General features: G+C 33.3%; 1 protein-coding gene across 7 annotated transcripts in view; it reads left to right on the top strand.

Annotated features, from left to right (window-relative positions):
• Positions 1 to 23,646, top strand: part of Cnksr2 (connector enhancer of kinase suppressor of Ras 2) — a 223,029-nt gene that overhangs the window by 127,849 nt on the left and 71,534 nt on the right. For all 7 annotated transcript variants that reach the window (XM_017318507.2, XM_006528861.4, NM_001310719.1 and 4 more), the window contains 2 exons: positions 6,360 to 6,493; positions 9,729 to 9,940. In XM_017318507.2, the coding sequence (XP_017173996.1) occupies positions 6,360 to 6,493; positions 9,729 to 9,940 (346 nt within the window). The remainder of the gene's footprint in view (positions 1 to 6,359; positions 6,494 to 9,728; positions 9,941 to 23,646) is intronic.

The raw sequence follows: 23,646 nt of genomic DNA, 5'->3' as shown, positions 1-23,646 counted from the left end.
ATTTAATTACGTCTGAAAATTTGAATTCTGTTGTCATCTGTATATGGTCATCAGTAGCAAAGATGTCTGTCTATGAGATACAGTCTTTTATTCTAAGGTAACCTGGGGTGGCTTGCCTCCTAAGAGTTGCTTTCAAAACATCTCCTTAGTGGCACTCTGCTAATTTCCAGGATGTGGGTAAGCATGGTGATTGCATACGGTCATTCTTCTATTAATAAAATGAATTCCAGGGAGTGCTCGGTAGACCACAATTAGATGACTAGACGTTTGTCGTACTAAATGCAATGGATGCATTACAACAAGAACATATGAGCAATCATTTTCTTCTTACAAGAGATGTATGGAAGAAATAACTGGACACTGCCAAGAAATTTCCTTAAATCATGACTGGGAATCAATGATTATTTAAAATGCTTGAAGAACACAGCTTTTGGTGGAGAAATATATCTCAGATGAACTAATGCCAATTTAGATATTGCTCAACACATTTTATATAAATTAGCACTAATTTATATGAATAGCATTATATTCCTAAACTATTTTCTACCCCATAAGTCTATTATATTGATACTGTAGTGTTGGTTTGTGATTTTTGTACTTAAATTTTACTTTATTGATGGAAGTTTACAGTCCTGTAATGACTAAATAGATGTGAAATAGAAAATTATCAACAGCAGTCAGTTTTTTTATATAGACTGGTATAACAACTGTAGAATGGCGAGCACATTAAATTTAAAATAATATGCTTAAATGATTAAAGTCATGTAAAAGTCAAACCAAAAGCAATACATTTTATTTCAGTATCTAAGATACAATTAGATACAATTTAATGTTATTAAATAAACATTAGTGAAAGTTTATACATTTTACTGAGTCTTGTTTTAAAAACATATTATGAGGAAAGCCTTTTATTTGAGGTATAATTTTCAGTAAAAATATAATTATGCTAGCTAGACAACAGTGGCATTTCTATGTTCTATATGCTCAAATTAGGAAGTGACTTGCAAGAAACTATCATATCACATTGAAGTTCATCAGTGTTTAAGCAATCAAATGAAGAATCTAAATAACATTTGTGGGTTTGAGCCAAATGCTTTTAGTTTTAACACTATGTATAATAGCATATGGTGTTAGACATTGCCAAACAGCAATTAAGCTAAGCTTAATGCTTTTCAAAAATCTTAAAAATAAAGTGTTTCAAGTAAAACCTCAACATCCCATTTCTGTTAATTTCATTCTGTTAATATCTTAGATTAATGTTAACTAGATTTTGGGACATGTGACTTCAAATTTAATATTGTCATTTAATTGTGCACATAAGATCAAACAGCACAAAATTACATACACTAGTCTTATCATCAGTACAATGTGATTTGGTGGGAATAGCTATTTTGTAATATGACTCCAAATGTTATATAATATATTGTGTAATAGCATACATATTTTATGTCCAAATATTTGTGCCTTTTAAATTTAAGAATATAAGGTCTCCTGATCATATCCATGGTCTGAAAGAAGCTTGTTTTCTTTATAGTCTAGTAAGTAAAACAGAAAATTTACATGCTTATAGAAGAAAACATAATTTTTGTTTCTATAACTTTGTATTCTAATAGAAGCTGAGAAACTGAGGGAGAACTTTTTAAACACACAATTATTTTGCTTAAGCTCTTCTCAAATAATTTATCCACATAGAAAAGGCTTGGCCAAGTAAAAATGTACACATCATGTTTTGAAATTATAGCTAGCATTTTCTATGTGGTCAAGAAATGTATAAGATTGTATGAAAATTCTTCTTTCAATACCCATAATATATTTTCTCTGGACCATTTGTTGAGATGATCAAGAAAATAATTGTTAATATAAAGCAATATTCTGGTACTAGTGATACCAGTATTGTGAATTTAATAAGAATGTGCCTGAACTGTATAAGAACTTAAATACTGTTCCATGCTAGAACTTTGGGGTGTTGTGATCAATTTAAGTCTGTGATTACTTCTAAGAATAAATAAAATGAATGGCTAAGTTATATATACTTAATGTAATCATTTGTATCTCATTTGATATTTTCAACCTGAAAGGGAAAAACAAGTTTTCGTGTGAATTTCACATAAGTGATTTTTACAAATAGTATTATTGCAGTGTTTAACATTTCAATATTGGGGCTGCCTCTATGTCATTGATTTCATTGAAGAAATTTCTATCTCTAACTTTGGTAGATCAGTTACTAAACTGAAGGACAACTAAATTAAGACATGCTTGACCAAGATTTTAAAGTATTTCAAGTAAAACTTAAAATTAAAATTTAGTTTCTTAAGTGATATATACATATATATGTGTGTGTGTATGTATATATATATATATATATATATACACAGATGTATATCTTTGCCAATGTTTTGTTTGTGATATTGTGATATTAGAATTAGAGGACACAAAGAAGAAAAGCTAAAAATTTTCTTTGACCATTACAACCCTCCATCAATATGTAAGCTGATGGGTAATATGTTATTGCTAAAGTTTTCACTCATAGTTCAGAATGATTTATACCATACTATATTTTAGAGTATGTCTTTAAGGTATTTATATACTTTAAAGTGACACTGAAATGCATGTATGACTTCTAAGTAGAAGATTTCTGAGTCTGGTTGACCATTGCAACTACTCATTAAGCATTTAATGTATTAAAGAACTGTATATGATTTTGAATTTAACACTTAGAGAGAAAAATAACAGTAATCTATAATAATATATCAGACTTGATTTCTAAGAGTAAAATACATATATACATGCACACATACACATACAAATAGTCTTTTCTAATGTAGTGCTGTTCATTTTGTGGAAAGGGGATTTTTTTTGGTATAATAACCATTTAGAAATGAATATTGGGTGATATGACTAGGTCCTTCCAAATAAACTCCTTTGAAGTCAAATTCAAAATGGATCTAAATCATACTTAATAGCATGCCATAGCACCATGTTATAGTGAAGTTTTAGGATAATATGCAGCCTTAAAATAATACCCTTAATCACTGATAGTAGTTTTTGCCAAATAATTTTACCAAAGATATTAAAGTCATGAAAGAAAGAATAGGAATAAATCTACTTTTTGTTTAAAGTGCAAATTCTTCCTGGTACAACCATGACTATTTTCCTGATGCTATATCATAAATAAATGATTTACAGTAAATGTCTCTAAGATAAGAGAAGGTATAGTTTAGTTTTATTAAATTATCTTATTTGAGGTTTTTAGTCAAAAGATAACATATATGCATATATATACATATATATATACATATACATATATAGGTTAAAATTAAATTGAATTGGGAAATATCCTTAATTTGTAATCAAAGAACACTAAATTTGTCATTTCCCATGTATTTTCATACTAATGGTAGATTATTTGATTACAACTTTTTACAATTAAAATTTTTTCAATGATTTCAGCTTAATTTCATTATTTGTTCTATTCTGTTACACGTCTTCCTACAGTTTCTTAATGACTTTTAAATGTTTTTAATCATTTAATTTTATGCTATTTCAATTCTTGACCAGAAATTTTGTTAAATTTTATTTAATCTTTTTTTTTTTTACACTCCAGATTTTATACCCCTCCCGGTCTACCAAGTTGATATTTTAATATGATTCTCAAAATAAATCTATTCTTTCTAACTCTGCTTAGCTTGACAATAATGGCAGAAACAGTACAGAATATATTACATATATATTGAATATGTACTATGAGCTTTAATTTGTATAAGCCAGATAGCATCCACACAATAAACCCCTTGAAGAACTTCCTCTAGTTTATTTATCAATAAAATAAACAGTTGAATTTAGCAACGTAATGGAAACATTCTTCCTTGCTCTGTAAGAACAAGTTGTATCTATTTTATAGCAGTTCAGTTAATTGGACCAGGGTAACATAACCTAGCCTGATATCTATTTGAACATTTTAAGCCTTTTTCTTATATTAGTTTTGTAGCATGATGGCTCACATTAACTCTTATTAATAGCAACTCCTTGTTGAAAATAGAAATAAAAAGATACACTTTTTTTCTTATATTAATTTTCCAATATAGTAACTCACATTAAATGATGATATTAATAGCAACTCCTTCTTGAAAATAGGAATATAGAGGTAATAGAAATTTGAAGGAAGTTGGCATAGCTAATCTTAAATCTACTAGAAAAGAAATTCACAGTTTTGGGCGATTGTTCATGAAAAATAAAAATTCTATTAGTCTTTACCTCGTACTTAAGGCATATTTAAATATTCTTGTAAAAAGTTGACTGCAATTCCTTTTTTCCTTGTTTTCAGGTGTTGGGGAAAGAAAGTAAATAATAAACAAACAAACAAAATCTATATAGATTACCAAAGTTAAAGTATAATTAGTAACCTTAAAGTAGAAGAAAAACAATAAAATTTAAGATTACTTTTTATTAAAAACTTGTATTATTTGAAAGTGTTTTGAAGTTCATTTCTACTGTTAGGATATTTTAAAATTAAAGTATATTGAAAAACATACCAATTATTTGTTCTTCCTTCATAGTAAATTGATTTTAGAGTATCGGAAATTAATATACTGGATATTAAGTTCTTATTTTATTGCATTTCTATTAGGGTTGTTGTATTTTGAGCCAAAATATAACACCAAAGAATGAAAGAACTGTAAGCTGTCATATTGCAATACATACTGGTGTGAGTGTGTGTGCATGTGTATGTATCTCTGAATCTTTCATTCAAACATCATAGAGGCAGGAAACGCACTTAGAATTCATTTTTTATTATCTTGGGCTTCATGGCATTCATCATTACAAATGACTCCTCTAATCTGTATACTCTCAGAGTTTCTCATTGCCAAGATTTTAGTTTCTATGGGACAGGCATACATTAGGTACATCCTATCCCAAAAAAGAATAATATTGGTAGACAGAGAACTCTTTATTACATACTGTCATAATGTCTAAAATTCGTTAATTAATATGTAAAGTTTATGACACTTTTAAATCATCATATATTATAGAAAATTAAGATTTCATACATTGCCATTCTTTTTCCTCTCTTTTTATTTATTTATTTTTATTTCACATACATTAAACTTAACTGTCCTTTTGAGAAGAAGTGTGATTTGAAGCTATTAAGATTAGCTGTGATCTGAGGAAGGTCAAAATCATTAAGTGAGTCCCAAATTGTGTAGCTTATCCCAGTGACCTACATTGTAATTTCCATTGTATTTATGCCTGGCTTTCAAAAATGTTCTGTTTTCTGTATGAAAGTAATGCTACAATAGAAATAGTTGTAATATACATTTATTTGAGTGTCCAGCAATGCATGTTGAAGTAGTAGAATTGTGAGTTTATCTAGATATGCCAAATGTGTTTCATACAGGCTAAAATAACACCGTTTTGTCATGGGAAGATGCAATTCATTTTGTGATCATTACGTTTGTGTTTGAGATTGCATTGAGGGTTACATTTTAATGTTAATTGTATGTATACTTAATCAGATATGTAAGATAAATATAAAAAATTGTGAACTTTAGTTCCAATTTAGGATAATTTTTCCATCCACAAGATTATTCTAACATTCTGTGAATCTTAGAATTGGGAATGCTCTTAAGACATCCTCATATATGATTAATTCAGTTTATACAGTATGTTTAGAAAGCAACCTCTATTTAATACTTAAATAAAAGAGATCTATAGACATGGAACAAGAGATAAGTTTTAAATAATAGAAAAATCCGTGTGCTTGTGAAAGATCAAATGATTGTGTCACCTTAATCGCTATACTTTTGAAGATGTAATAGAAAATGGCTTTGAAGAGACAGCTCTGTGTTTATGTTGACAAGAACTATATTTTCATAGAAAATACTCTCCTGTGTTGATCTCTATTTTTTGTTACCTTCTCTGAACCTCTGTCACATTCTTACTAACATAAAACTATGGTTTGTCAAATGTCAGTCAGGATGCGAGTAAGCTAAATCTTTTATGAATTATTTTTATTAGCTTTCAAAAATGGGATTCCTGCAAATTTAATTTAAATAGTTTCTCATTTTTAAGTGACATACTCTTCTCATTACAAATCATTGAATGGTACTTTTCCTTTATAAATAGCTTTTGGTTGGTTAAACCATAGAAAAGGTGAGTTGGGGACTGCATGGCAAACATTATTGTTTATTATTCGTTTGGGGAAACCCAAAGGAATATCAATATAGTAAATAACATTTTCTTGATTTCAGCCAAGTTCAAAACTTTGAACAAACAGATAATTTTTAAATGATAACTATGTGTCATTGTTGTTGTTTTGTGTTGTTTGTGTGCGTATGTATTTTCTTTTTCATTTTAACCAGCCTCTTATACCTAGAAGTCCCACAAGCAGCGTTGCCACGCCCTCCAGCACCATCAGTACACCCACCAAAAGAGACAGTTCTGCTCTCCAGGATCTCTACATCCCCCCTCCTCCTGCAGAACCATATATTCCCAGGTAGAAACTATCCAGGTTGTTATTCTCGGCAGCTTCTAACTAAAGACTAATCTAACAGCTTCTACACTATGAAGTCAGTTCTTGAACAATTTGAATATTTTTTCTTAGGCATTCTGAACACATTCTAAAAAGTAATTCTTAGGAAAGCAAATGTGCTCTTCTTAATAACAACAGTTACCTCACATAATAGGAGAGTAATATTCGATAACCAAGATTATTTTACAAGGTAAATAATTAGAGAGGATTTTAAACTGTGAAGCCACTAGAAATGTCAGTTCCATACAAAGCATTTCATATGTATTTAAATGGAGAATTTAGAGATATTTCTTATACTTTCTTAAATAAAAGTGGAAAGTTGTAATAAGACCATCTCAAAATTTAGATGCTCATTAAAGGAATATTATAAACAAATCCTTCCTAGGATAGGAATTTTGGTAGTATATAGAACATACATTGTGTACTTGATTACAGTTATACATGATAAAATGCTTTCTTACCTTAAAAAAGAGGAAAAGGCAGACTAGTTGAATTAAAATTTCTCACACAACTACATTATTTGAAAACATTTAAGGGAAATTTTGCTTTGTTCTCTTTAAAAAATAGTCATAAATTGATTGTCTTTTGACTGTATATACAGTCTTACACTGCAAGTGATATTTTGTACTTAACCAAATTTCTTTCTTTCTGGTGTGAATAAATACTTTATAGCTCCTTAAGCAATTTTAAGCTATAATAACTAATTCATAAACCTAGTTGTCTCATTAACTATAAAGAATATCCACTAGGGCAATGATCTGTCTCCTTAAATCTAGAGCATAACTATAGATTTGCTGTTTGCATATGCACATATAAATTTAAGAAAAGTGAAAGTGTTTCTATTACAGTGAATACGTCAAGTTCTTCAGAAAACTCATACTATGAATGCATACATACATATACATATTTGTATATATCATTACTTTATTACACTGGACATTTTTGTTTTCCTTGGTACATTTCTCAATTTTACATAATTCAGTATATTCCATATAGTCACTATAGTCACGTTTAATTTAGCTGACCTGTTGATAAAAGGCTGCTTCTCCATAATACTGTATTATAGAAAATACGAGCCCTTATAAATTTCTTTCATAGAGAATGTCTATATAAATATAACATGATAAACTAATAGGTCTGACTCACCTTCTGGTACAAGCTGCATTCGTATTCATGTCACAAGCCTCATGGAGAAATCTGCAATTGTACAGATAAACATAGCCTTCCTCTAGTGTCATGAGTTCACTAGGGCTGTTTCCAAGCTAATTGCAATGTCAATTTCTTTTCAATTGAGGGCTAACAGTAAGAAAAACTAACAGGCAATTAGTTTAAGAAGAGCTTTCAGCTAACTAAAAATGAAATTTGCATTGAGATTTATATTTGTATTCTTCATGTTTCAGGACCAGTTATATATTTATAGTTCAGTACTAAACAATATATTTGTTTTAAGAGGTAAAAAAAAATAAATGATTATGTATATGGTAGCTATCTTGTGAGGAAATACATTAATAAGACAACTTTCTGATTGAATCAACATTGAGAATATTATTTATTGCTTTCTACATCATTAAAATATCTGGATTATAGTTCTCTACTTTGGACATTTCAACATTTCCTTTTTAAATAGATAAATACAATTTTTTGGTAGGCTAAGATTCATAATTATTAAATTGACAGATTTTTATAAATTCATCACCATTTTATAAAGTCTAATGGGAGATAATTAAAATATGACTCAGTTTATTTTCAAGTTCAAGATTTTAGTCATATTTTGACATAAAATGAATGTGTTCATATTTGATAGTGCTGATTTGTGGTATTCTTTAGGATAACTAGGAACACCTATTACCAATGAAGCACAATGATTCATGAGAGGAAAAACATTGCATTTACATTTATAGTCATATCTAGTAGACAATTTTTTAGAATAAATTTTCACAGATAGCCAGGGAAAGATTTCATACGATAAACAAGGTGTTCTTTACTTAATCCTAGAAGGAAGCTTTCGTTATGAGCTCAGTCACCCATTACTTTCTTTAAAAAATGGCCTTGTACCTCAGACGACCCATTAATTTCCACAGGGTTATAGAGGTGGAAAAACAAGAAATGGTATAGCAGTGGAGGGGACTGGAGGGGACTGGGGGAGGGGGGGACACAGAGAAGTAGGAGCACAAGAGCAAGGGATGGATATTATAAAAATGCACTGAACAAACAGGAAGTGTTTAATACAATGTAAAATGAAATTACTGTACAGAAACCAAAAAAAAATGAAAAGAAATGTTTTTCAATAGCTAAAAGAAGATTTAGGGATCTCATAAAATATTGAGAAATTTTCTCCTTATTGCAGATGAAAAAATTAATTCTCAAATCCCATTCCTAAATTCCATATCTATATTTTACCTTATTTTCTACCCTCTTTCCGTAAGAAACATTGCTAATGTTTAATTTCTGTATAGCCATTAGTATCTATCCTTTACCTAAAACCAATCTATGTGCTGAAATAGTTCTTCCTCTTATAACATGACCCAGTGAATATTGGACTAGAACAGAAGTTAGAAGCTCCATGATGTGTGTCTTAGTCAGGGTTTCTATTCCTGCACAAACATCATGACCAAGAAGCAGTTGGGGAGGAAAGGGTTTATTCGGCTTACACTTCCACATTGCTCTTCATCACCAAAGGAAGTCAGGACTGGAACTCAAGCAGGTCAGGAAGCAGGAGCTGATGCAGAAGCCATGGAGGGATGTTCTTTACTGGCTTGCTTCCCCTGGCTTGCTCAGCCTGCTCTCTTATAGAACCCAAGACTACCAGCCCAAAGATGTTTCCACACACAAGGGGCCTTTCCCCCTTGATCACTAATTGAGAAAATGCCTTACAGTTATATCACACGGAGGCATTTCCTCAACTGAAGCTCCTTTCTCTGTGATAACTCCAGATGTGTCAAGTTGACACAAAACTAGCCAGTACAATGTGTTTCTAGCTGTCAGTTATCTCTATGACACTGAAGCCAGTTATTTAAACATTTGGACTCAACATTATGTGGAAGAAAATAAGAATTTTAGCTTATCCTATAATTCTCAAAGAAATTTTATAGAGATCTGAAGATACATTATAAGGGAATGATATTGTTATTATTTTAAGGCCCCTGTAATTTTGTATGGCCCTAATAATATGCTCATCTCTACCTTCACATTGCCTTAGGGATGAAAAAGGAAACCTTCCTTGTGAAGACCTCAGAGGACATATGGTGGGCAAGCCAGTTCATAAGGGGTCTGAATCCCCAAATTCATTTCTGGACCAAGAATATCGAAAGAGGTTTAACATTGTTGAAGAAGATACTGTCTTATATTGCTATGAATATGAAAAGGGACGATCAAGTAGTCAAGGAAGACGGGAAAGCACACCAACCTATGGTGAGAGTTCTTCTCTTATGTTCTATAAAAGCTGTGTCTGCCATGAGTTTCTCAATTACCTTTCATAGACTTTCAGTTGTAAAACGACTTGATTGTTCTTGATTATTTCAAATTCTTCAGTGACTCTGTGAACTTCTGAGTAGACTAGCGACAATTAAGACATGATACTAGAAACTATTCTAGATATTCTAAAGAACAGGTAACATTTTAATTCAATGGCATGTAAAATATTAGAATCACATGTATATCTTCTCTGACAGAGGACAAAAATAAAATAATTCAAGAGTTTTATATAAGTATAAATACTCATAGTTAACATGACTTCTTTGAAATGAAATCATTTTCTTAATTCACAAGGATTTGTAAAGACAATTTTAGGTAGTCTTTTCTGAGGAAAGTATATATAAGGCTTTATATTCTTTTAAGAAGTTGTACAATTGATCTTATGTTTGAGTAAAAGAAATTCTTACCTAGAAAGGACTAAGCTTATTTAGGTCATAGATGAACATTGAGTTGCTTTGTTAGGATTTTTTTAATTATTGACTCATGTATAACCAAGAAGTTAACATAATCACAAATGGTTGAAAGTGATATGCTCTATCTCTAAGATTTGCACGTGAAGGTGCTTCACATGTAAAATGAATAGATTTCATTGGAAGACTTTGCTTTTCCCTGTCCAATTTCAAAGTAAAGAGTGAGAAGCACATACTTTGGGAAAGGCAAGATTATTCCATAGAATGTTTCAGCATGGCTTCATCCTCTGTTCCCAAAACAGCAGTCATTTCCTCTTACACATGCTTAATTTTCTTACAACTATTTGGCACGATTATATATGTTAAGTTTTGTCAAAACTTAACCTAAAGAATAGCAACCAAGGTGGGCAAGGTAGCTCCACAGAGAAAAGTTCATGCTGTATAATCCGGGAGCCCATTGAAGCCAGCCTCTGGCATCCACACACGTAACACACACGTACACACACATACGTACACAAATTCTGATGATAATTTAAAAAAAAGTAAAAGAGCCTGAGCACTTAGCTTCATTTGTGTTCATCTTTGCGCATATGCCTCTTTATCATAAGAATAAGTATGTCATTTTTAACATAACATCTTAACGACACTGTTATGGTTGCACTTATGTTGAGCTGTCACACACTGTACGCATCTGAACCCTTTTTTGTTTCTGTTACATTTTAACCCTGAAGTATAGAGGTGTGTTGTCTTTGTTATCCCTCTTTATCCAGACCCATGAGATGATATAAAAGTTTTATGTATTTCAGAAGTAAATATTGACCAAAAGTTGTTAGATAGGCTGTTCAGTACATCTAATCTTATTTTCTCACATCCTTGGATTTTATATACATATCAAATTAGATAAATGATATACTTAAGGGGAAATTATCACTACCAAATATAGTCAAATATGAGTTCTTACTTCAATAGCTACAACTTGTTACTCCTTTCACATTGCAGTTTAAAGAACCTGGTTCTGTCGTGTTCCACAAAACACATCTTCCCCAATAAAATAAAATACCTTAACTTTAAAAACTTTATATATTAGTCTATAGATTCCTGTTATTTATATGTAATAGCTGAGAAAAATTAATGGTACATGTTTAAGCAAAAGAGAAAGAAAGTCAACAAAGTTCTTTTTTGTAATTGCTGAACTTCAAAACTATAATCGTACTGTATATGATTTAATCTATATTTTCAGTGTGGGTAATTATAGATAGTCCCATGGAGATTTTTCAGATACAACACGAAGATTGTTCCAAGTAAATAATAGCTTAGTGTATTTCCTCTTTCAAGGCCAGATTTTAAGTGATGAAATGCACTTATCAGTTACAGGAAATTTATTTCCACGATTTTTTCTCAAAACTAGTTCATAGTTAATTGACTCAGCTAATATTTGCTATATACACATATAAAGTCACCCAGGCACTGGGGACATGAGGGGAGTAAAACTGAAATTTTCCCTGTAAGGTAGGCATAACCCCAAGGTCAAAATCACTATCAAAGTTGTAGTAACTTCAGGTAAGTAGAAGAATGTATATAACATGTTAGCTGTGGAATTGGAGCCACGGAAGTCTAGCAAAAAAGCATTACATTTATATTTGATTTTAAATGTTAAACACTTATCCAGGGTATCTAAGTGCCTGTCAGGCCCAAACACATGGTACTTTTCAAACCCTGAGAATCTGAGGGTGTCTATAAATCTTTAAGCCAAAACCTCAAAGTTTCCAATACAGAGCACTTCATATTTTTCAACAAATAATGATAGTCAACTTACTGGCTTTTGTGTGGTACCTCAGATGTATTGTATAAGTTGTTTATACTGAGAATATTCACTTTCATTCTTAGTCACAGATACTCCCATTTTCAAGTATGTAAATTAAGCCAGCAGTTATGATTCTTAGACTGTAGGCTGAGTGGGATGGCGCCCACCTGTACTCCCAACAGCCAAGAGGTTGAGGCATGTGGACTGGGAGTTCCCATTTCAGCCGGGCCTAAAGCAGGGGATGTGGGTAAGCCTAGGAAAACATTCTCTCAGATAAAACAAAACATCAGAAAACTTCACATGAACTTGGAGAATCTTTAGAGACCTAACACAGTTCATAGAACACAGATGTACTTTTGGTTGAATATGTCTTACTGCGTTTGTGTTTTAAAGGATCATACATGTATATATGAAAATGGGGAGCTCTCTTTATATCATATTGGTTACTTTTCTCCTTGCTGCAACAAAATATCTGATGAAAGCACCCTAAGGAAGAAAGGGATTTTTTTTTTTTTTGGCTCACAGTTTGAGAGTGCAGGCTATCATGAAGGGAAATGAATGAGGGTGGGAGCTTGAGACAACTGCTCACATTGCACCCACAGTCAGGAGGTAGAGATTCATTCTGCTGCTCGGCTCGATTTCTCCTTCTCCTTCAATCAGGTATCCTAGCCCTGGAGATGGTACCACTACATTTAGGGTGGTTCTTCTCCACCTCAATTAGTGTGATCTACACAATTTCGTACTAACAGGCCCAGAGGTTTGTCTCTTAGATAGTTGTAGATCCTGTTAAATTTATAGTATTAAATGCCCCAGACAGCGATAATCAAGCATAGATTTAGAGACAGATATTTGAACTTTTTCTAGTTGTATGGTATAAAACATAATTACTTAGCCAAGGTCAACATCTTATATTATCTGCTCAGTCATTTTAAATGAATGAGTTAAAAATATAGGCATTCACATAAGCAACTGTACATATACGTAAGGATGGGCAGGGGGCAGCTCATCTAAAAACTAATAATGCCTATGAGCTTTTAATTATTGAATGTTGTTGTGAGTATTTACAAGATTCACCCATTTAAGCATCCCAACAACAATGAGTAATTTATACAAATAAAATATCTGTTCATACCTGAAAACTCTGAAACACAGAGGGATTAAATTTGCCCAGCTACTAAGTAGTAGAGCTGAACTTCATTATCCATGGATGTCTGTTGATCCTTAAAGTGGTGTTATTAAATGGTAATATTAATAATAATAAAAGTAATATTAAAAAGAAAAAATAATTTCAGGACATTGCATTACTTCTTCCAAATATGTACATTTTATCTCAAGCAAGTATAAATAGGTCTATATCTTTGTTTATATGTTGTTTTATAACGACTCACATATGAATCAACATTCATTTGCATAGATAGAACTCTGACAGAGTGTTTTAAAAGCTGGTACAGGCCCAAAGTGTGATCCAGCTCAAGGAGGGGTCCCAAGGCCTGACACTATACTGAGGCTATGGAGCGCTCACAAAAAGGGATCTATCATGACTGCCCTCTGAAAGACCAAACAAGCAGCTGAAAGAGTCAGATGCAGATATTTGCACCCAACCAATGGACAGAAGCTGCTGACCCCTATTTTGAATTAGGGAAGGCTGAAGGAAGCTGAGAAGGGCGATCCTGTAGGAAGACCAGCAGTCTCAATTAATCTGTACACCTGCGATCTCTCAAACACTGGACCACCAAACAGACAGCACACACCAGATGATATGAGGCCCCCAACACACATACAGTAGAGGACTTCCAGGTCTGTGTTCATTCAGAGATGATGCACTTAACCTCAAGAGACTGGAAGCTCGAGGGAGTTTAGAGGTCAGGTGGGGTGGGGGATGGGGACATCCATGTGGAGACAGGGTGGGGTGTGGAGGAGGTGTGGGATGTGGAACAGATGGAGGATGGGGTGGGGGGGTGAGGCAGGGAATGGAATATGGAGTGTAAAAAAATAAATTAAAAGTTAAATTAAATTAAAAAAATAAAATAAAATAAATGCTTGCTATATTGTAGGTAAGGAACAACTGCATGTTTTATCATTTTAAACCAGGATAAAATTTGTTTCACTCTTCTAGAATAAAAAGAAAACTAATTTGAGACTATTTGCAGGAATAAATACTATTTACAGAAACAGCGTAGATTTGGGTTTACCATTATTCTCTGTGGCATCAGCCATATCCATGGATCTTGTCTATCATCTAACGGCCCCAGAATGACCCTCAAGTTACTACTATATTCCTTAATTCTCTCATTTATTAAATGAAGATCATTTCTACTTCATAGAGTTTTGGTGAGAGTTTAGTGACAATGTACTGTAAATTGCTTCAGTACCCAGTATATTGAATATTAATTTTCAATATTGTCATTACAAAAATGAAAATAAATTAAATCACTTCCAAAATGTGGTCTCATCTTCTCAGGCTTCAAATGCAAAGGTTCAATTTAGAGCAGTGCTTCTTTCCACCGCTTCCTTTATTAGTGCATTCCTTGCCTCTTCCTTTCCAGCCCACCATTCCAGCACATGTTTATGCATAGAAATTCAGCTAAAATATAGGCTGAATCCCCTTGTGGCCACAAGTTGTCAAATTTTGTAGGAAAAGCAGGGAAACAATCTAAAGTATCACAAGGACTGTAAGTTGGGAAATGGGAATCCATTTCTTTCCTGCTTGATTGAAAATCCAGTAGCTCAAGCAAAGCACACAAATAAATAAATATGTAGTATTTGGAACATTATTCTCCTAAGTATTACTTGTAAATACTATGCAGTGAGTAAATTTTGTGTCTAGAATATTATACCTAGACATTCCGAAGCTGACTGGTAAAAGAAAATCAAATACTTTCTCCCCTTTATGCACCTAAACAGTGATTGGCTTTAATGTTCTATTTGCCATGATGAAGGGCAAAGTTCTGTAGCTTTGAAATAAAAATGGTATTTGGATGTTTCCAAGTTTGTTAGCATACTAACAAATTACTGTTCATTTTGCCTTAAAAACTTATTCTCTTTGAGGAAGTGGGATTATAATTAATATTATTTTTCAAACATTTCCCAAAAGTTTTAATATACTTACACATCTTTCATTTCTGAATAGATGCCTGCTCTCCTTTTTGTCACTTTTTATTATAAATAACTTTCTTAGCAGGTAAAATCCAGGTTTAATTCATTAGCTGTCCTAGAGAGAAAAGAAAACGTGGTACCATCCACAGTGTATATCTATATTCAAGTAAGAAGAACTGTTCCCAAAGAAACAATCATAGAATTTAATGAATCAGAAATATGAAATGTAAACTTTGCTCATATTATTACACTTTTGGAATTTTGAAAATAATTTGTAAATAACTGTATGTTGATTAGCTTCAGAAAATAGTTTTTGACATCGAGCTAATGGTGATGAGGCACTGTGTAACTAAAGGGAAAGCAGTTCAACAATATTTTGACATAAAAATAGAAAACTTTATTATTAATGTGAAAATTAGAGTAATCATCTTGGGAAAGCTCTCTTTCTTAATTTGTACAATTTTATTGTTAAAATAGAAAAGCATTAGTTTTCAGGTCAGATGAACTTGAATTTGGTGTCACAGCTTGGCTTTTAACACTTGAGCTTAATTGAGACTACACTTATAAGTCAGGGTTTTGTCTGGAAAAAAATGGAGTGACAATCTATTACTACTGTAACCATAAAGAATAAACATGATAATATATATCATCACTTAGCACAATGTTTACCACATAGGATGTTCTTAAGAAATGGTACTGTAATGGCATAGTAAGTGGTTGCTACTCATAAATCAAATGTGACAAAGAATTTCAACTACTTATAAATCATATTAGCATTTAATTCCCTTCCTTCCACAGGACCTAGTAAATGATTAAAAGAGGAAAATTAGATATTCATGTTTGGCCTCTCTAGTAAAGCAGTAACTGCCTATTTAAGTATAACAATTAAAATATAAGCATAACATTTTAGTTAATTTGGATGAAGTATTGTTAATGAAAAAGGAAGAGCATGCAAACTGCTAATAATACTGCAAACTGTGTTTATCCAACGCTTAATATCCACTGTAGAAAACATCAGGTTGAATTCTGGGTCACTTACAGAAATCCAAAAATGACTTGGCATTCACACCTTCTTAAAGTTTTAGATGAATTGCTACAAAAATAAAGGATAAAATAATGTGAAAAATAAAAGTGTTGTAAACTCTTAAATAAATCAACCCTTGGAAGAAAGGTTTTGCTGAAAGAATTCAAGGAGAGAAAACAGTAAAGGAAAGGGAACTTTTGGTAAGGCTGTGGAGTATTAGTATAGAGAGAAGATGTAAAGATGGCTATGTCAGATTGGATGTTTACTTCACTTATCAGAACAACAAAACCTTCACACAACTTCTTCAATGGAATGGTGCGATACAGATGAAATAGTGCTCTCTAGTACAGACAGAATGGAAAAACTAAGAATAGGAAGTTACTTCAGAATTCTCATGTGGAGACAGTCCTTCCAATTAGAGGACATTTGTCATTTTCTTGGATATTTTTATGGGATTGCAATAATGGCAGAGTAAAGGATGCAGGGTGTTAGTGGCACCCAGTGTGTCAGGTAGAAGATAAGATTGCTAATCTGCATTTTGCAATGCACTGAAAGTGTCCAAATGTAAAGAATGTCCAGAATTCTGTTGTTGAGAAACCCTGACTATCCTAAGAACAAATTTACAGAGACAGATACTGGAAGAATCAGGTAGAGACCTCATATAATACAGAGATGGTTGTCTTGTTTTTTAACTAAAAGAACCTAGGAAATTATCACTCTGGATATATATATATATATATATATATATATATATATATATATATATATTTCTTCATTATTAGTATATTCTCTGAGCATAGGTGTTATGAGATTGTGACTGTCTGTAATTATCTAGTCTGTCCCACAATTAAACAAATAAACTATGACATCCTCTGGAGCAAGATATGATACATTATTTCCCTGGTTGAAATTAGAATACATTTTCTCTTTTATTGAAAATGTAGCAAGTAGCATTTGTAAACAGATAAATAGAGCTGTTAGTGTTAGCTTAAAAACCATAATGTGAATTAAGTAATCTAACATTGTCTTATTTTCTTCAGATCTCTGGTTTTGAAAGTCCATTAAAGAAAAGTTAGGTGATTTTATAAGCCTGGGGTATCTATGTATTTTATACTCCTCTTGTAGATAAATGCAAAGAGCATTGAATGTGTGTTGCATTTGAACTATATCCAGTGTTTCTGCAATGTATTTGTACATCAAATCTTTCTTTTTGGGGTCACAAAATATGTATCAATTTCCAGTTTAACAAACACCTTATAGAATATATTTGCGAAATACTGAAAGACTTGTAATTTGGCTCAAATGCCTCAAATCTTTGGTATCAATGAAAAAAATTTTGTCGTATTTTAAGATTCAAACATTCCTGGGAGCAAAAATTAAAAATAAATGAATAAATAAAAATTAAAAAGCCCAAAAGACAAAAAAAAAATCCAAACAGAAAAGTTGCTATCTGCCCCAGTTAACTTGTTAGATGTCTTCATTAATTTTTATTTTGCAGAAAAAACAGATGAAATCTATTTATAGAATAAATTGTATTTGTGATAAAATGCCAAATCAAAGTAATAAAAACTAAGTAGAAAGATCAGTGTACTGCGTTCTGTAATCTATACTTGCAGAGTTACTGATTTCATTGCACAATGGTTTATTTTAGAAATTATAGAAGAAAATAGATCATAGAAAAGAAAATATTGAGTGTTGTATTCAATATTTTTCAGGAGTAGGTGGATAGAAGTCATATTCTGGTCATGTAATGACTCTTAAGTACATTAGTGCAAATAATTAAAACAATGATCGACAAATTGAAAGTGTCAATGTGATAACCTGTCATTGTTTTATGGGTAACATGCCCTGTAATGTCAATATATTCACCATTGGTCTAAGACAAATCACAGAGCTTCATTCACAATTTATGCTCCAATTCTTCTTTAACTCTTCATCTAACCTTCACAATATTTGTAAGAGTTGTAAATTCACTGTAAAGACACTTAAAACAAAAACTACAGATCTCACAAGTTAACAAATTGTTTTAGAGGAAACAAGCTCGATTTCTCTTTTCATATGTGGTCTCTAATTATCTGTCACTGAAGCATCTTGATATTTGGGGGGTTGGAGAAAGCACTAGGATAAGAACAGGAGATTGTTGAGTCAGGACATTCTACTATCTGCAAAATCCTAAGACAGTGTCAGAAAGTTGGCCAGGTTTTCACCTAACCTTTTCACTAACTTCAAGAGTATGATTCCAAAGAGATGGATTTAACAACGATGTTATAAAATTGTTATAGGATGCCATTAGTATTTAAATGTGAATCTTAAATTGATAGTCATTTTACTTTTCTGAGGAAACATAAATGCCTCCTAGATATTGATAGGGGTTTCAATATACTTTTCCACTAAGATTTTTTAATTGCTTTAATTTGCAGTTAACTTAAGGCATTAAACAAATAATGTTGCTTGCCCATATCATCTTTCTTGATCAGGTCTGTATTAAGCTGAGTGTAGTAAGAGGCAAATGTATTTTCTCAAATTTTTTTTTATGCCCTCCATAGTTTTGAAAGGATGGCCCAGAATTCTTCTATCTATCCTAATACTTCCTCATTCTTTCCACAATTATTGTGTGATTGTCACTGGACAGCAGCAAAATTTAAGATAAGAAATACTGACTTCACTCAAGTTCATGTAAATATATGGCAAACTCACTAATTACATACACACATGAATATTATATATATATTGTAAAAAATAATTTGATTTTAAAAGTTATCCTTGAGATCAAGCATTAAAATGACCATATGATGTTAACCCTGTGTTCCACACTTACATCATTCCTCAATTAAAGTATAGATGATTTTATAAAGCAAGATTAAACACAAACACAATGTAACCTATTTTTAGAAAAGATTTCAGTTGTTTTTGGTTTCTCAGTAAGGAAACTGTAAAGTATAAATCTACTAACAAATTCAGCTTACATTGGCTTTTTGTTGTTTATATGTATTATTTTCTAAACCATTCTTTAAAAAAAAACAGCCCATTGAAATATTTACAAGTCAATTTTTCTAAAGGTCTTTTACCTAAAAACAAAAACTTTAAATGTGATACTAAAGATGAAAGTGCTCTCTCATAGGTATTTTATTAGATCCAGATATACTTCCATTCTCCTTCAAAAATGTACTGGCTTTACATTTAATTCACTTTTACTTGATCTTTCAATGTGTGCCTCTCTACCTTAAATGACCCCAGGATGTTTTCCTACTGATGCAGTCAACCATCTGAAAGTAATTTTTCTGTCTGGTATGTGAGGAGTTTCATGGGTTTCTATAGCAAACTTATAGCTCAAGCATTCCTTATTGTACTCATTTTCATCAAAATATTGGCTGAAATATTTAGATGCATACATATGTAACTTTCAGCCTCTGGAGAAAACTTTCTGTGAGCATTAAATAGTATGTCAGACTTTTGAAGACTTTCCCTGCCGTTTTCTTAACCTTTGCCAACTATGAAAGGACTATTGCTACACAGGTGCTATTTATTATGCTGAAACCTAATGAGTTTGGCATGGAGAGCTGGAAAGGGGAATGAGAAAACTGGAAAGGAAACAGCTCACTAGTGTTTCAACAGATTGCTACTCATGGAAACTTGTTAGAAGATAAATCAGAAAATAGGACTCGTAGTTCTGACTTGACTTACAAGCAGTTTTGCAAAGCTCAATTTGGCTTTTTTTTTTTTTTCATAAGCCATTATGAGCAAGTTTTGCTCTTCCAGAGGACCTGAGTTCTGTTTCCAGCATCAATGTAGAATACTCACTGACACCTGTATCTCAAATTCCGGGAGATTCAAAGCTGTCTTCCCACCTCCCTGGGTACCCACACATATATGTACATGGCAGACTCTCACAGAAATAAAGAAATATTTTTTTAAAAATTGTTTCAAATAAAGTTGGGGGATCAGTGTTATACACTAAGTTGGATGGATGGAAAAGACAGGAAGGGGAATAAAACTATGGAAATACAAAACTAAGGTGTCATTTGGAGTTTTGGTGGTGCAGTGCATGGAGAAAACCCTAGTTATTTTTTCATTTGTTTGTTTAATTTTGGTGGGGTTTTTTGGGGGGTTGGTTGGTTGGTTGTTGTTGTTTGAAGATGTCCCCTTAGCCCCACCCCACCTGACCTCTAAACTCCCTGGGACCTCCAATCTCTTGAGGATTAGGTGCATCATCTCTGAATGAACCCAGACCTTGCAGTCCTCTGCTGTATGTGTGTTGGGGGCCTCATATCAGCTGGTATATGCTACCTGGTTGGTGATCCAGTATCTGAGAGATCTCAGGGTCCAGGTTAGTTGAGACTGCTGGTCCTCCTACAGGGTCGCCCTTTTCCTCAGCCTCTTTCAGTCTTCCCTAATTCAAAAACAGTGGTTAGCTGCTTCTGTCCATTGTTTGGGTGCAAATATCTGCATCTGACTCTTTCAGCTGCTTGTTGAGTCTTCCAGAATGGAGTCATGATGGGTCCCTTTTTGTGAGTGCTCCATGGTCTCAGTAATAGTGTGAGGCCTTGGGACCTCCCTTTGAGCTGGATCCCACTTTGGGTCCGTGGCTGGACCTTCTTTTACTCAGGCTCTTCTCTATTTCCATTCCTGCAGTTCTTTCAAACAGGAATAATTATGGATCAGAGTTGTGACTGTGGGATGGCAAAGCCATCTACCACTTGATATTCTGTCTTCCTGCTGGAAATGGGCTCTACAAGTTCCCTCTCCCCACTGTAGGGCATTTTATCTAAGGTCTCTCCCTTTGAGTCCTGAGAGTCTCTCACCTCCCAGGTCTCTGGCACATTCTGGAGAGCTTTCTAGTTTCAACCTCTTAGCCCCTGAGGTTGCCTGTTTCCATTCTTTCTGCTGGCCCTCAGGGCTTCAGTCCTCCCCTCCCCCCATCTAACATGTTTCCCTCTCCACCCCTGACCCTGTCCCCTTTCCATCCCAGGTCCCTCCGTCCTCTTGTGATTGCTTTCTTCTCCCTCCCAAGTGGAACTGAGGCATCCTCACTTGAGCCCTTCAGCTTGTTGAGCTTTTTGAGTTCTGTGGACTGTATCTTGAGTATTTTCTTTTTTCCTCTTTTGGCTAACATCCACTTATTAGTGAGTACATACCATGCATGTCTGTCTGAGTCTGAGTTACCTCACCTGGGATGAAATTTTCTAGTTCCATCCATTTGCCTGCAAAACTTAGGATATCCGCATTCTTAATAGCTGAGTAGTATTCCATTGTGTAAATGAACCACATTTTCTGTATCCATTCTTCTCTCATGGGACATCTGAGGTATTTCCAGCTTCTGGCTATCACAAATAAGGCTGCTATGAACATAGTGGAACTTGTGCCCCTGTGGCATAGTGGGGCATCTATTGGGTATATCCGCAAGAGTGGTATTGTTGGGTCTTCTATGTCCAATTTTCTGAAGAACCTCCAGATTTATTTCCATAGTGTTGTGCCAGTTTATAATCCCACCAGCAGTGGAAGAGTGTTCCTCTTTCTCCACATCCTTGCCAACATGTGTTGTCACCTGAGGTTTTGTTCTTAGCCATTCTGATGGGTGTAAGGTGGAATCTCAGGGTCATTTTGATGTGCATTTCTCCAATCACTTTGAATATTTCTCTAGGTGCTTCTCAGCCATTCAAGATTTCTCTGCTGTGAATTCTCAGTTAATTTCTGCACCCCATTTTTATTGGGTTTTTGGTTTGTTGGTGGTTAGCTTCTTGAGTTCTTTATTTATTTTGGATATTAGCCCTCTATCAGATGTGGGGTTAGTTAAGATTTTTTTTTCCAATATGCATGTTGCCTATTTGTCTTATTGACTATGTCCTTTGCTTTACAGAAGCTTTCCAGTTTCATGAGGTCCCATTTATCAATTCTTGATCTTAGACCTTGAGCCACTGGAGTTCTGTTTAGGAAATTTCCCCCTGTGCTGATGAGTTCAAAGCTCTTTCTCACTTTCTCTTCTATTAGATTCCGTGTATCTGGTTTTATGTTGAGGTCCTTGATCCACTTGAACTTGAGCTTTGTGCAAGGTGACAAATATGGGTCTATTTTCATTTTTCTACATACATACAGCCAGTTAGACCAGCACCATTTATTGAAGATGCTTTCTTTTTTTCATTACTATGATGATTCCAGTCAGAAAACTCCAGATGTGCAACAAATATAAACAGTTAAATAGCAAAACAGTGCTTAGACTTAGGCATTAGCATGGAAATATTACAAGGCTCCTGGATAACATTTCAAAGTGAACTCTAGAGGTAACAAATGCCTTAAGCTTTCAGAAACAAAATTTTACTCTAAGAGGAAATAGATAACAAAAACTTTAGAAGAGCTATAGTTCTCATTTTTCTTGACAGCTGTTTTGGCTGTCAGTTTTTCTCTTGAAATTCTACTAACAACAACCTAAAAAAATTCATGCATCACTATGTAAAGTCAGTACATTTCCACAATATTTTTCATAGATTTATAAACATTTATATAATGGTGGATCAAATGTGTTCAATTTTTGAACCAACGTTTCTATTGAATTCTTAAGTCATGTGAGCTTAGATACATGTAATAAATTATAGTATATATTTACATACACTAGAATGCTTACAATACTCTTTTATTTTTAGTTTCACCAACACTCTAATAGCAAACTATGAAGTTCTTTTATCACTTGAACTTTACTATCTCGTGAAAACAAATCTGCTTCAGTATTTTAACATAGTGCAACATTTAAAAATGGCATTAAGGCTAGGCAGTGGTGGTGCATGCCTTTAGTCCCAACAGTTAGGAGGCAGAGGCAGGTGGATCTCTGAGTTCGAGGCCTTCCTGGTCTACAGAGCAAGTTCTAGGACAGCCAGGGCTACACAGAGAAACCCTGTCCAAAAAAAAAAAAAAAAAAACAGAAGAGGTAGTAAGGTAGTAGTAGTGGTGGTAGTGGTAGTAATATCAACAACAAAAATTATTTATTTTACCTAAGCCAGCGATCTACCTAATTTTTAACTTTGTAAAAAGTGTCAATGCCTTATTTGTTTTCTAATAGCACAATCCTGATTTGTATTGCTATGATTAAACGCTATGACCAAAAGGAACGAGGGTAGAAAATAATTTAGATCAGTTTTCTTATCTCCATCACAGTCCATCTTTAACAGAAGTCAGAGCAGGAACTCAAGGCAGGATCCTGGAAGAAGGGGTGGAAGAACAGGTCACTAAAGAAAGCTGCTTAGTAGCTTCTACAGTAGCTTCCTTACACATCAGAGGACCACCTGCCCGGAGATGGCAGTGGGCTGAACTTCTTCAC

The sequence above is a fragment of the Mus musculus genome, chromosome X, assembly GCF_000001635.26.
Source record: "Mus musculus strain C57BL/6J chromosome X, GRCm38.p6 C57BL/6J".
In the NCBI taxonomy this organism is placed as follows: Eukaryota; Metazoa; Chordata; class Mammalia; order Rodentia; family Muridae; genus Mus; species Mus musculus.
This window is presented reverse-complemented; position numbering and strand designations above follow the sequence as displayed.